The sequence below is a fragment of the Micromys minutus genome, assembly GCF_963924665.1.
Source record: "Micromys minutus genome assembly, chromosome: X".
Lineage (NCBI taxonomy): Eukaryota > Metazoa > Chordata > Mammalia > Rodentia > Muridae > Micromys > Micromys minutus.
The window spans coordinates 83,274,053-83,289,563 of record NC_137970.1 but is presented as its reverse complement, the minus strand read 5'-3'; the positions used below and the strand labels follow the sequence as shown (position 1 = coordinate 83,289,563).

Genomic DNA, 15,511 nt, shown 5'->3' with positions numbered 1-15,511 from the left:
CCACAAAAACCTTTGAAATCACTCCCAGAATTTCCAAGTAGTTTCTGTCCTTCAGGTGCCCTCCAGAGGAGTTTCAGGGATGTAGGAGTGCAGGCTAGTTAATTCCCTTTAGTATTTAAGTACATCATTTTTAAAAGACAAAGGAAATGGGTGGGACCTCCATCTATTGTGACAAAGATTGCCAAGCAACTAACTGCTTGAATATTTCAGGTATGAGAATAAAATCAAGTCATTTAATTCTAGATAAAATTGTCTATTAGGACTACTAATAATAAATCCATTAATTATGCTAGAAAACAGTTCCTGAGGAATATCAGGTTACTGCATAATACTAATTAAAACAGAATTGGAAACAATGAGAGCGAAATATGGTTCAGCAGTTAAAAGCACAGTTTCTATTATTTCCTTCTGGCATCAAATGTCCTTTATTTAAAATACCAGAATAGAACCCTCCTCTTATGCAAAACAAGTTGAAAAAGTGTTAAAGTTTTAGGGACATAAGGCTCAGTTGTAAAGCCTGTGCACTAGAGTATATTAGATTCAATACCAGCACCACAAATCAATGAATAAGTAAGTCAAATTCTGCTTTTTCTATTGGTCTGGAGTTGTTAAACTTGTACTTTTCTATTTGTACAATGTTTTCAGACTAAATATGTAAATTCTTATCTACAGTTTTGATTATAAAAAACAATGAAGGTATACTCTAAAAACTTCAGAGATGTTGCTATCTTTTTTTTATATAAGACTTATTTGTTTCATGTATGTGTGAGTACACTGTCACTGTCTTTAGACACACTAGAAGAGGGCACCAGATCTCATTAGAGATGGTTGTGAGTCACCATATGGTTGCCCGGATTTGAACTCGGGAGAGCAGCAGTCAGTGCTCTTAACCACTAAGCCACTGTAAAGTGGCTATCTTACTCTTGTATGACTGCAGTCTATAGGAAAACTAAGAATAAAATAAAATCATGGGAGATAAATGAATAAAACCTCCACTTTCCTTACCATTCAATTTTTATATTACTTTCTTTTCTAAAGAAACCATAATACAGGAGCAGTAACTTTTGTCAAAGTTCTGAACAATTCTGTTTTGTGATCACCAATTCACTAATGACTAAAGCTTACAATTAAAAAGTTGATTGATTTTGTCATATTCTACAAATGAAGACAAAATACAAATTGTTTACATCTACTGAATTTTAAACTAAACATGAGTAAAAAAACTTCAGCAACTACTACTTATATACCTCTATTTGAGAAAAGAAATGGAACAGAAAAGAGCCAGGAAGGCAATCAGAATATAAGCAAAACCTAGAAACAGAGAGAGAGAGAGAAAAGAAGCACTTGCTAGAACAGACATATAAAAAAATCATTTATTTTTGACAAAATAACAAAGGGAGTACAACAGATAATACAATAAAGTATTTATATCAGATAGTGCAAGAATCATAATGCAAAATATAACCCTAGACCTGAATCTCAACATCTTCTTTTAATTAATACAAAGCAGACTAGATCAAAATGTCAAATAAAAGTGTCTGTGTTTGTTCTTCACCAGCTGCTTCCCAAGAAGGGGTTAAGGCAGCAAGAGAAAAGCCAAAAGGGAACCTCCCTGTGCCCTTTGTATTGTATGCTTTAGTTTCTGAACTACAAAGACATTTAAGAAAAAATTCCAAGACCTTAGTATAGGCTATGTTATTTTTAAAACCACACAGATTGGACTTTCACAAAATTAACTCTTGCTCTGCAAATAAAATTGTTAGTTGGGTGACAATCCAAGTTACAAAGGGTAAAAATACCTGCATATCACATATCTAACAAAAATGTATAGAAAATATGTATTTAAAAACCACTGAAAGTAGACCCAGGATGTAGCTCAGTTAATAGCCTTTACTTAGCATGATAGAGAACCTGAGTTTAATCCTCAGCACTGTGTAAATCAGGCACAGTGACACAAACCAGTAATCTAAGCTCTTGGGTGGTAGAGGTATAATTTCAGAAGTTTCCAATCACCAGAAGCTACACACTGGGTTTGAGGCTGGTCTCTACTACAAAAATAAAGTCAACAATAAACAGTCCCAATTTTTAAATGAGGAAAATATTTTAGCATGTTTTACTAAAGGTAAATAAATTGGGAGCTCTCAACGTAGTTGGAAGAGTGCCTATCTTATGTGCAATACCCCAGCTTTGGGAGCTAGCTGTAAGAGGAACAGTATGATTAAGGTTTCTCTCAAACAGTTTGAGGCCAACCTGGGCTAGAGTCTCAGAGGGGAGGGGTAAAAAAAAAACAAAACAAACAAAAAAAGGTTACTGAGTAGTTAATTTTTCAGTTTGACTAGCTATTAGGAAAATTAAAATCACAATGGCACAATTACACACCTACAGGGACGGCTATACAGCAAGCATGAATGAGATTGTGAAGAGCCCAAAAGGAACCAGATTCAGGCCTGAAGAGATGGCTCACTGGTTAAGAGCACTGACTGCTCTTCCAGAGGTCCTGAGTTCAATTCCCAGAAACCACATGGTAGCTCACAACCATCTGAAATGGGATCTGATGCCCTCTTCTGGTACGTCTGAAGACAGCAACAGTGCACGTAAAATAAATTTTTAAAATAAATAATAAAAAAGAACCAGATGCAAAAGGTGTAACTCCAAAACACAGGACTCTATTTAAATGAAATATGCTAAAATGGCAAATCTAGGTAGAAATCAGATTAGTAGTGTACAAACAGGCACTGGCAACAAGCTAGTACAATCTTTAATGATAAAAATCTGAAAATCCCCTAATGGTTTCACTAAAAATTACCAAATTATCCTCCGTTTTTGACAGGGTTTCTATGTAAGTCTCGAGCTCCCCTTGTGAGCCAGGCTGGCCATGAACTCCGAGAGCCATGTATATGCCTCTGTCTCCCAAATGCTGCTCAATTATACTCTTTTCAAATTGGTTAATTTCTAACATCCAGTTTAAGGTTAGAATTCAAATGATTTTTCATATATTCAGTCATGCATCCATTGAAATTTGGGGCTTGTTCTTGAATATGAAACCTACCCACCTCTAATTATCCTGTCTCACAATCCCAGGCAGCTACTAGAGATAGACATGTTCTGGACAGTTCAAATAAATGTAAACATACATTATTCTCCTGTGTGACTTGCTTCTTATACTTAGCATAAGTTTTTCAATCAACATCCAACCACACTGTCATATACTTTCAAACCCTAATTTATCTGTTTATCAATTAATAGCAATTTGGTTGTTTCCATTCTACACTATTAGAAAACCTGATATAAGCGTAAGTTTTTGAACAGACTTATGTTTTTGGTTCTCTTGAATCATATGGTAAATCTGTTATTACTGAAGGGAAAGTCAAATTATATCTACATTTTGATTTAAGGAATTCTAGTAGTTAGGATATGATATTTCACTGTTGTTTTGATTTATAATTCCCCAGAGGCCCATAACATTAAGAACCTTTTATTATGTTTTTCAGCCATTTGGGTTTGTTTTTTGTTTTGGGGGTTTGTTGTTTGTAGTTCACCCAACTCAACATCAAAACAAGGGCCTTGATCACACTAGACTTAAGTTCTACCACTGTCCTAAACATCTTGGGCCAAGGTTTTTTCTATTTTTAATGAAATACCAGTATATACATATTGAAACATAACTAATTTTTCTTAAAAAAATCTATTTAACAAAGAAATACCAATTGTTGACAAAGAAAGAACACTGAGATTCTCATGTTAGTAGTGAGAACATAAAATATCATTGTTAACTAGTTTAACAGTTTCTTACAAAATTAAGCACAGAAACTACCATCTAACAATTCCACTTCTAGGTGTCTATTTGGGAGAAATATTCACTTTATCCAGCCATGATCCCTCAAAACTAGAAATCTCAGCATGAGCTGATAACACTCAGAAAATAAATTGTGGCCAGCAACACAAAAACACAAAATACTAATACGTTCTTATCAAGGGCTGGAGAGATGGCTCAGTGGTTCAGAACACTAACTGCTTTTCCAGAGGTCCTGAGTTCAAATCCCAGCAACCACACGGTGTCTCATAACCATCTTTAATGAGATCTGATGCCCTTCTCTGGTGTCTGAAGACAGCTACAGTGTACTCATATACCTTAAATATATCTTTAAAAATGTATGCCAACCACCCTGCCTCTTGATAAAAAGTACAGGGCTTGTTAACAGTGTCCCTCACCTAGGTTCTGATTTAGTAGATCTACCTGTTATTTGAAACAATTTCCCAAGATGACATGTGATGCTAAGGTTACTAACTAGTCCGTGGAGCTCACTTTAAGAATCACCATTCTAAAACAGTAAGTTCTATTGAGATTCACAATGCCTTCTTAGCAATATTAAAGGCTCCTGAGGAATGCTTGATGAGTGTCAGAAGATATATAGTAGTAAAGGTTTTGGGAATGATAAAAATACCTAGAAAAACATGTGAAGGAAATAGTACCAGAAGATAACTTCAAAATACAAAAATATCTGACAAAAATTGCAAATATTTGTAATAAGGTAAATCAATTGTGAGAATTTTTTTTCCATATAGATTCTATGAATAAACATATACTTCAAAATAGCACTGTAAAACCCCATGCAGTGTATAAATGTGCAATATGGGGGATAGGGTTCTAATTTCAATACTGTCTTATTACACCAATAAAAGTTGATCATGTACTAAGAATTTAGTGTTCTAATTACCATTCCCAGATTATTGCCCATTGCTTGGATTGTTAAAGACCTATTTTTCATCTACAAATTTGGACAAAATGAAACTACTTCCTAAGACTACTGCAGAGATTAAGTTCACGTGTATAGTACTCTGAATAAGCAGCAATGAATGCATCAGCATGTAGCATGGCAAGTGTCAACCACAACTGGTGTTCTTCCTTCCCTATTCTCCCCAGAAAAATGTCATTTGGTATCTCATAAAATTGGTCACCATCTACATGGTTATCAGCATTACCCATTCCTAATATTTCAAGCAATCTGCCCACAGTACCTCATTTACCAGATGGTAAAGATGACTTACAGTTATCTTGACAGACATGATAAACATGGAACTGAGTGCTAACCCCACACTAAGGGTGAAAGGAAAATGCCTACAGTACTTTGTCATTCCTGACTTTTTTATATTTTCCTTTTGTCTCTTAAGTGTCTAATTGTAGCAATCAAAATCAAACACCTACTTTGGTTCTGCCCCAGAACCTTGTAACAAGTTTACTGGTTAGACTTGCAGTATCTCCCAACCATTTCAGCCCATTCTCTCCCAATTATAAACATGAAAATCTAAAACCCCCAATTCCTAGGGCCATCTCATGACATCACCTCTCATACACTGAAACACTATGTATTTTCTAGAACTAGTCAAGTTACCTCTGAATCTGTCTACCATCAATTTACCAACAATCAACATTTGTCTCCTTATACCTGAACATCTAATTATCACTAATAAAAATATTAAACAGAATTTCACTTACTCAGTAACTTCAAACTAAACTTTATTCAGAAATATTTCAAATACATTTTTTCATAACCAATAACAGACTTTTCAGTCTATTTACACATTTGTACTACTCTCAAAAATCTCTTCTACCTCTAACAATCTACATAACTGTCCAAAACTGTCAATTAAAACAGTCTTCTAGCATTGATCTTACTCAAAGCATTTCTATAAATTCCAAACTCAAATCAACAAGCGTGAATTCTAAGTAAGGTTATAATGCAACAGGTGTAAAATTACTACTGCTGAAAAACAGCAAAACCTGGGGCTGGAGAGATGGCTCAGTGGTTAAGAACACTGCTGACTGCTCTTCCAGAGGTACTGAGTTCAATTCCCAGCAACCACATGGTGGCTCACAACCATGTACAAGGAAAACTGATGCCCTCTTCTGGTGTGTCTGAAAATAGCTACAGTAAACTCCTATGAAAAATTCTGAAGCTGATCAGAATAGCTAAGATCAAATCTCAAGAGATAGCACATGCTGCTGAGGATGTAGAGAAAGGTTAACACTCCTCTATTGCTAGTGGGATTGCAAACTGGTACAATCACTCTGAAAATCAAACCGGAGGATCCTCAGAAAATTGAAAGCACTTTTACCTGAACACCCAGCTATACCACAATGACATGTTCCACCATGTGTTCTACCATGTTCATAGCAGCCTTACTCATAATAGCCAGAAACTCATAATAGCCAGATGTCCCTCAACTGAAGAATGAATAAAGGAAATGTGGTTCATTTACGTAATGGAATACTATTCAGCTATTAGAAACAAGGACATAATGAACTTTACAGACAAAGGGAAGGAAATAGAAAATATCTTGAATAAAGTAACCCAGACCCAAAAGGACATACATGGTATGCACTGATAAGTAGATATTGCCCAAAAGGTACAGAATTCTCATGATACACCCCACAGATCCTAAGTTAAACAAGGCCCAAGAGGTAGCAGGAGCAGGTATGGTTGGAGACAGCACAGAGGCCAAGAGAGCCATAATAAATAGAAATATGCAGCTGCTAGGGGTAGGAGGTACCACTAGAATGTACCAGAGACCAAAGATTTGGGGGGGGGGGGCAGATGGCAACTGTGAAAACAAGACATATAGCTAAGTGGTAGAGTCCTAAAGGTCCTAGGTTCAAGCCCTATTGCCTCTATCCAAAAAATGGGGGTGGGGAGCAGTGAAAAGGTTTGACAGCAAACATCCTGGTACCAAGCCTAGAGACCCAACATTTGATCCCAGGAACATGGCTGAAGGAGAGAAATGGTCCCAATTGTCTTCTGATTTCCACATGCACATGTCCAAACATACAAAAAATTAAAAATGTAAACAGTAACAGCCAAGTCATACTGTATTTTTGGGTTTATTCTTTTTAAGGTATTGTTAAAGTTATCTTTCCACATGTGTATCTGCTGTATGTACTCATGGGATGAGGAAAACCTCAGGCTCTACACTTACTTTTTAACCTTGCTTTTAACAGATCTCTTTTTACCATAGTCCACTGTCTTTCAGAGATTCTGTCTACATCTACCAATAGCATCATAGGCACAGGATTTTAAATACAAACTGCCATGCCTAACATTTATCCTGAAGATGCAAACTCAGGTCCTCAAACTTATATACCAAATACTTTACTCACTAAACAATTTCCCTTGTCTATTTTAGAGGAATAAATATCATGAGAAATGGTGGTGTATGCCTGCAATCCAAGCTCTTGAAGGAACAGAAGTTCAAAAGATGATTATACTGACTTTATTCTTCAGGATAAAAGTAGTTACTCCAATTACATTCATCTTTTTCAAATTAACTATTAGCTTCTATGAAGAACCCCCCCAGCCTTTTTTTTTTTTTTTTTTTTTTTTTTACAAAAATGCTACCTCTACAGGGGCTGAAGAGATGGCTCAGCATCAGATGGCTGCTCTTCCAAAGGTCCTGAGTTCAATTCCCAGAAACCACATGGTGGCTCATAACCATCTGATGCCCTCTTCTGCTGTATCTGAAGACAGATACAGTGCACTCATCTTAAAAAAAAAAAAAACAATTACTACTTTTTCCCACCAAAATGTTACATTGTTAGCATTTTTTATTCAAAATAAATTCTTTTTTTTTTTTTTTTTTTGATTTTGTGGTTTTGTTTTGGTTTTTGGAGACAGGGTTTCTCCGAGCAGCTCTGGTTGTCCTGGAACTTGTTATATAGACCAGGATAGCCTTGAACTCAGAGGTAGTCCTGCTTGTGGCTCCCAAAGGCTATAATTAAAGGCATGCACCACCATTTCCCAGGTTTTGCTTTCTTGAAAATTTAGGACAAAACTATGAAGGCTAAGTTTTCAAAATTAGGACTCACTACATATTCAAAGTTAGGAAAACCTCAAATATTTACTAAAATTAGTATCTAGACCAGACTATAATGTTTATGCCACAAAATTCCTTATATTGTTTATAGTAAATATATTGATTTATATTGTTCTACAAGTACATGTCATCTAATCATATTCCATGAACTGGATTTAGGGGTATTTTAAAGTGTTGAGAGTTTATTTTTGTAATCCAACAACTTTATCCAAAAATGCAGAAAATTTTTCTGGCTGGCCAGGAGGATAACATTTCAGTGTTGATAAATCCATTGACTGTAACAGCCCAGGAAGCATGCTAAAACAAAAGAAGAAAAATATCAGGTAACATGAGAGAAAATTCTGTAACATAACTGCTGCCTGTTACCCATTTGATGAATGAACAGTTGTGCTGCCAACACAAAAAATACTATAAAATGTCAAAAGAATAGAATATATTCTTATCTGAGTCAAATGGAGTGTTTCAGAAAATAAAATTTACAAAAACAATGAATGAAAGCAAAAGCGCTAGGTATCACACAAGTAAGCTAGAGTGACTATACTACATAATTCATGCAGACTGTAAGAAAACTTCTCAGTTTAAATGTATTTTATGTACATTGGTGTTCTGCCTGAAAGCCTATCTGTATGAGGGTGTCAGATCCCATAAAACTGGAATAACAGATGTAAGCTACCATGGAGGTACTGGGAAGTGAACCAGGGTCCTTTGGAAGATTAGCCATTACTCTTAACCACTGAGCCATCTGTCCAACCTAGGAGAAAACTTTACTGAAAACCATCTTGAATGGTTAATTCATTGTTAACTAATGAATCAATATTTTGTTACCATGAATGTTAGAAATAAGATTCTAAACAGCATAGAACATTACTTCAGAAACTTTAGTCAACTAAATTACAACGGGTATATTATGATCCAATGTATGTTTGAGGAAAACCAATGATTGAACGATACCAAAAACATAATAAATGCTTCTCTATAACTTTTCTAGAATAAAGTTTCTAAACTTAAAAAAGAAAAAAAGAGGGACAAAAATAGCTCAGAGGATAAAGTTGATTGCCACCAAGCCCAGAGATTATGAAATCAATCACCAGAACCCACATGGAAGGTTAGAATTAACTCTTCAAAGTGGTCCTCTGCCCTTCATGTGCATGCCATAGCACATATACATAAATTATTTTTTTCAAAAAGGAGACATACAGGTTGTTTTCATCCTACAGAAAACGTTAGGATGTCTTCACAAGAATATGTTCTCTTTTACAATATACTAAGAACAACAGGGGCTAGAGAGATGGTTCAGTAGTTAAGAGCACTAACTGCCCTTCCAGAGGTCCAGAGTTCAATTCCCAGCAACCACATGGTGCTCACAACCATCTGTAATGAGATCCAATATCCTCTTCTGGTGTGTCTGAAGACAGCTACAATGTACTTATACATAATAAATAAATAAATCTTTAAAAAGAAGAACAACAACAAAAAATGAGAGCTAAGTAGCTGGGCATAGTAGTAGCTCATATCTATCCACAATTTCAAAAACTTTGAGGTTGAAGAATCAGTTCAAGGTTAACCTTGGAGATTCTACTGCCCCCCCAAAAAGAAAAGCTGACACAATTGAATGAAAATATTTTTCTTTTCTAAAATGTATTTATTTTATGCGAGTAAACTGTTGCCTTATCAATCAAGCACACCAAAAGAGGGCATCAGATCGCATTACAGAGGGTTGTGAGCCACCATGTAGTTAGTTGCTGGGATTTGAATTCGGGACCTCTGGAAGGGCAGAGTCTTAACCATTGAGTCATTTCTCATTTCTCATTTCTCCAACCTGAAAATATTTTTCAGTAAGTCCTCAGAATATTAACTTGCTTAAATTGTTAGAAAGATGTGTTCCTGTTTTAAACTGGTGTTACCAACTTTTAATGATATCAACTACCTATAGGTAGATAACACCAATTATCTGAACCATACCTAGCTTTTCTTCTGTCTCATTTTACCAAAACTACATTGCTTTTCCTCCATCATTAAAGAAATGAGCATACCATTAATTTTATTACTGGGATAGACATTGACTGAATCTGTCTTCTCCCACTAGGAACATCATGGCACGTAACAAGTGCTCCACACTTAATGCATGTACAAGTATATACAAATGCCTGAAAGAAATAAGAAATAAATCCAAACACTTATCGTGTTTTAACTTTTATATTATAATACAGATATAGCCATAAGATTAATTTCTCTATGTCATTTACTTTTTTAAAATGCCAAAGTAGAAAAGCTTCTAAAATCAAGCAACCTGTGAATTACTGACCTGGCCCTTTGGCAAGCTTCTAGTGTCCCAAAGAACAGAAAAACAGCATTTTTCTTCAAGCTTCTATTGCGATGCTGATGAGTTCCTATCAAATTCTAAACCACTTCATCAAGCAATATTCCTTTACCAGATCCCTTTGCTTAAAGAGCTTCAGAGACTTATTAAACATAAAATATTAGAACTCTTATGTGAGCTATGTCATCCCACCTTCATACTTATTCTTGGTAACAATGCCCCTACCGTATGGGCCTTCCCTGTTCCTCAAGCATTCCAAACTCCAAGTTAAAGCTTTTATAAACTCTCATCTTCTTTTTTTTAAAAAAAATTATTTATTTATTTATTATATAAGTACACCACAGCTGTCTTCAGACACACCAAAAGAGGATATCATCTCTTTTAGATGGTTGTGAGCCACCATGTGGTTGCTGGGAATTGAACTCAGGACCTCTGGAAGAGGAGTCAGTGCTCTTAACCACTGAGCCATCGCTCCAGCCCCCATCTCTATTCTTCTTATCACTGGTTCTTCCTTCTAATTTAGGACTCACTGCAAACGTTCAAGGTCCATATCCTCTCCTAAGGTCTACCTAATTCTTCCTTATCCCAATTATGACATCGCCCTGTCTTTTTATTTGTTGTGAAACTCACTATGTGAAATTCTACCACCATATTAATGCAATGCTTGCCACAGTACCCTGAGCACTTAACACAGTACCTACTTTATACTAGGTAAAAGAGAATAAGTGAATGAATATAATTTAGGGCTTCCAGTGAAGTTACTAAATAAGTCAAAGGTTAAGTAAAATTCATTATATGCATATTTGAAACTGTCAAAATAAATTATCTCTTAACTAATAGAAATATGCACCTTCTTGAAAACCTGAACAGTGAACTACAAAACTAAGATTCTTGGAAACCTGCACATCCATGTGCATTCACACATTCAAATTCACATACAAAGAGTTGGCTGTGAAAACAGAAAATGATAGGGCAAAGAACACAGTCAAAGCTACAGACAAATGCAAAGTTTCAGTTGAGAAAAATCAAAGTGTAATTAGCAAGTATGAAAAAGGTAAAAACAAAGTAAAAAAGGTAGGCGGGTGGCTAAATAACAGCTGAGGAAGGAGGAATTTAGGGCAGGAGAACAATAGATCAGTCTCTAGTATACCTGCAGGTACAATAGAAGAGATGGCCTTCTTTGTGCAACTGCTTTGCCAGTTCAAACTGATGATTGTTCATTAACTTTTCATTTACAACTACCACAAGTGGCTTGCGTTTTTCCAGACTCTCCAAACAGCTTCCTGCACCTACAAAAATAAAAGCCATGGATTCAATTTTTTAAAGTTACGATACTATATCAAAATAGTTTTTATTCTAAACTTTAATTAGTCATCATTATAGATTTAATTCTAACTTGAATAATTTAGTCCACAAAGCTGTATAGTAGGTCAGGCTTAATGTCACATTCCCCAAACCCCAGCATAGGGGAGACTAAAGGAGGATCATGGGTTACATAGGCAAAGTCTGTTATCAACAACAAAAGACAAAATTTTTCTCTAACAGGTTTACTGGGGGGTGGGGCCGGTGAAGGTCTCACTACTCTACATCTCAACTTTATCTGAAACATGCTTACATATCCCAGGCTCATCTTGAACTTAGCATCCATCCTGTTTATCCCTAGCTGATATCAAGGAGTAACTATATTTCACTTCTATCCAAACACAAACAGAAAAAGCAAGCTTATGCCCTGCAAGCATTAAAGAAAAGTTTGTGCCCCCACATTAAAAGCTGAGTTCAGTCTATAACACCAACTAGGGGAGGAGGGAAATAGGCAAATTCCCTGGTGCTCATTAACCTATCAGGTGAGCTAATGCCTAAACTGCAGGTTCAGTGAGACTGTTTCAAAAAATGTCATAGAGATGGCTCAGATTTCAAGATCTGCTCTCTTGCAGAGTACCTAAATATGACTAGGTCAAACACACAACCGCCTAGAAGTCCAGCTCCACGGTATACAAACACACAAATTAAGAAAAATCTTGTTTAAAAAAAGACCACAGTGAAGTTCACTTTTAATTCCAGCACTCCGAGGCAGGGCTGACACACATCTTCTGAGTTCAAAGTTTTAAAAACAAAAACATTTTGGGGGCTGGAGAGATGGCTCAGAGGTTAAGAGCACGGACTGCTCTTCCAGAGGTCCTGAGTTCAATTCCCAGCAACCACATGGTGGCTCATCTGTAACGGGATAGGATACCCTCTTGGTTTGTCTGAAAACATCAACAGTGTACTCATACATAAAATAAATAAATCCTTAAAAACAAGATTGTCTTTTAAAATGTTTTCTTAAATATTTATTTTATGTATATATGTATACTGTAGCTATCTTCAGACACATGGGAAGAGGGCATCAGATCCCATTACAGATGGTTGTGAGCCACCATGTGGTTGCTAGGAATTGAACTCAGGACCTGTGCTGCAAGAGCAGTAAGTGCTCTTAACCACTGAGCCATCTCTCCAGTCCATAAAGACAATCTTTAAATAGCAATTTCTACAACTACAATCCTACCACTGAAAAAGGTTAATGTCCTTAAAATCTAAACCCAGATACTTATTTTAGATTTACAATATTATTATCATTGCATATATTATCTTTCTCCTCTGTGTTTAGTTTCCTAGTATAAAACTGGGCTAAAATAACTTCATAGCCTTCTCTCCTACTCTCCACTAAAGTTCTCAGTGGGTATATTCAAGGAAGTCAAACATTTCTATTAAAATGGGGGCTGTGACGAATTTATTCTGTGTAATAACTTAGAGATTTTTGAGACAGTCTTAGCCCAGGCTGGCCTTCCCCTCTCAGGTGCTATAATTACAGGTGTGAGCCATGGAGCTCGGCTTTCTTTACTGTTGTAGTAAGGAATGGAGCTAGGCACGTACCTTACCAATGAATTACACATCTAGCCCTCGTGAATTCAATCTGAAAAAGTGTCTATTGCTTCTTATAAAAAACACAGAACCCCAAGATTCTCAGATACTTTACCTGCGTGGCTAATGACAAGATCAGCTTTCTGAAGGTCTTCTTTCAAAGAATCCTTATACCTGTAAACATCCAGAGTGAATGACTCAGTACTGAATGGCTCAGGCACCACAGTGCCTCTACCAATTTGGAGGACAAGGTGGTTGTAACCCAGACTCTTGAGGATCTGAAACAGGAAAATAAGAAAACACAGCACTTTTAAATTACTTCTTTTGAGAACACCAGTCAAGCAACCCCCAAGTTGCAGCTCAAAAGCAGCAGCCAGCCATGTGAAAGCCATCTGTTTTCAAAATTAACCCTTTATCCCCCATCCGGGCACCTCCAAGGAACCTCACTACCCACCAGCTGGTGGAGCACAGAACAAACAAACATACCTTGAAGGAGGAGTTGAGAACAGTGAGGGAACCAAGGGAGGGGCTTGTTTAGGTCCCACCAGTAGAGCTGAGATACTACAAAGCTGTAGGGGGTCATCATGGGGAGCCACCCCGGGGGCAAAAACCCTCTTTTACCTGCTCAAGGAGTAGAAAGTCAGCGCCTCCAGGCAACCTGTTACTGGCTGGGAGTGGTCTGAAGCCGAGGTGCAGCAGGATAGCCTGCTACCAGCAGAGGGAAGGGTGGAAGGGGCAGGGGTCTTGAGCCAGGGCGTCGCGGAGAAGGTGTAGGGAGGCACTAAGTCAAAGGGGCAAACTGTTACCAGCGCGCGGAGATGTGGTCGTGAGCCACTGTGTCCCTGGACAACCTGTTACCAGCGTTCCGAGGGGGGGGGGGTCGCGAGCCCAGGTGTCTCGGGACAACCTGTTACCAGCGCGCGGGGATGGGGTCGTGGAGCAACGGTGTCCCTGGACAACCAGTTACCAGCGTGCGGGAGGTGGAGGGGGTCGCGAGCCCAGGTGTCTCGGGACAACCAGCGTGCAGGGAGGGGGTCTCGAGCTACGGTGTCCCGGAACAACCTGTTACCAGAGCGCGGGGAGGGGATCGCGAGCCCAGGTGTCTCGGGACAAACGGTTATCAGCGCACTAAGAGGGGGATCGCGAGCCCAGGTGTCTAGGGACAACCTGTTACCAGCGTGCAGGGAGGGGGTTTTCGAGCCGCGGTGTCTCCGGATGAGTTATCAGCGCGCCGAGAGGGGGGGTCACGAGCCCAGGCGTCACGGGACAACGGGTTATCAGCGCGCAAGGATGGGGTCCCGAGCCCAGGTGTCATGGGACAACCTGTTACCAGCGTGCAGAGAAGGGGTCGCGAGCTGTGGTGCCACTAAGCAACCTGTTACCGGCCAGGGGGCCGGGTGGCGTGGAGGACGTCGCAGACCAAAGCGCTAAAGGCAACCATTACCCACCTGGGAATGGAGCGTGAACCTAGGTGTGCAGGGAAAACCGACACCAGCAGGAGGGAGTTGAGGGGTCGCCCACACGGACTCTGCGGGGGTGGAAACTGTGTCCGGCCGGAGGGGGGGTGGGGCCTCGCGGACAGAGGCACAGCGGGGGTTGGGGGAGAGCCGGTTGCTCCGTGGAGGAAATGGGGGTCGCGGGCTAAAACGGCGTCGCCTAGGTGAAAACGTTAAGGGCTTAAAGGGTCTGGGGACCTTGGAGCCTCTGAGCAACCTGTTCCCAGGGGCTGAGGTGGGGGTTCGCGGACGGAGGCGCCGCGAGCTAAACCCCTTACTGGCTTGAGAGAATGGGAGGTCGCGGTCTGGGGCCCCAAGGGGTCTGACAAAGTTTGGGGCGGGGGAGTGACCAAGCCACGGAAGCCAAACGTGGCAGTAGGAGAGGCCGGGGAAAAGGGCGTGAGAGAAAGACTGGCTGAGAGGCTTAAAGGGGTGAGGAGAGATTGAGAGGGGCGGTGGTGGAGAGAGGCTGTGGGGAGACCGGAGGCGCAGGGAGAGACTGCGGAAGGTGTGACAGTCGTGAGGGAAGGCTGTGGGAGGGCCACTGAAGTCGCGGGGAAAGGCTCAAGAGGGAGGGAGAAATGGTGGGGTGGGGGCACTGGTGGACCTTTGGGCTAGGGTTCCGCGGTCCGGGAGCCACCGCTGCCCCAGGCTTCCTTTCAGCCCGCAGTGCGCTGGGAAGGCCAAGCAGAGATTAAGCAGTTCAGCAGCCACAGCCAGAGCCGCCCGCCGCCCAGCCCGACTCACCTGAAGGAAATCCTCGGCGACCACACGAGCGACGAGGTCGTCGAAACTGGTGGTCCCGACGGTCACAAACGCTCTCTTCATCGCGCGGGTTCCAGATTCGGAATTGCTGGAGCGGATGTGACGTAGGTGGCTCACGCCCATGTTGAAGGGGAAGCGAGGGGAGGGGGCGGAAGTCCAC

At 39.6% G+C, this 15,511-nt stretch overlaps 1 protein-coding gene across 1 annotated transcript in view; it reads right to left on the bottom strand.

The window, feature by feature from the left end:
- ALG13 (ALG13 UDP-N-acetylglucosaminyltransferase subunit) overlaps window positions 1-15,429 on the bottom strand; it is a 50,461-nt gene extending 35,032 nt beyond the window's left edge. Inside the window, 3 exon segments of the mRNA XM_080909688.1 lie at window positions 11,340-11,478; window positions 13,206-13,368; window positions 15,334-15,429. Of these exon segments, the coding sequence (XP_080765814.1) occupies window positions 11,340-11,478; window positions 13,206-13,368; window positions 15,334-15,414 (383 nt within the window). The 5' untranslated portion in view covers window positions 15,415-15,429.
- Window positions 15,430-15,511: the final 82 nt, after the last annotated feature.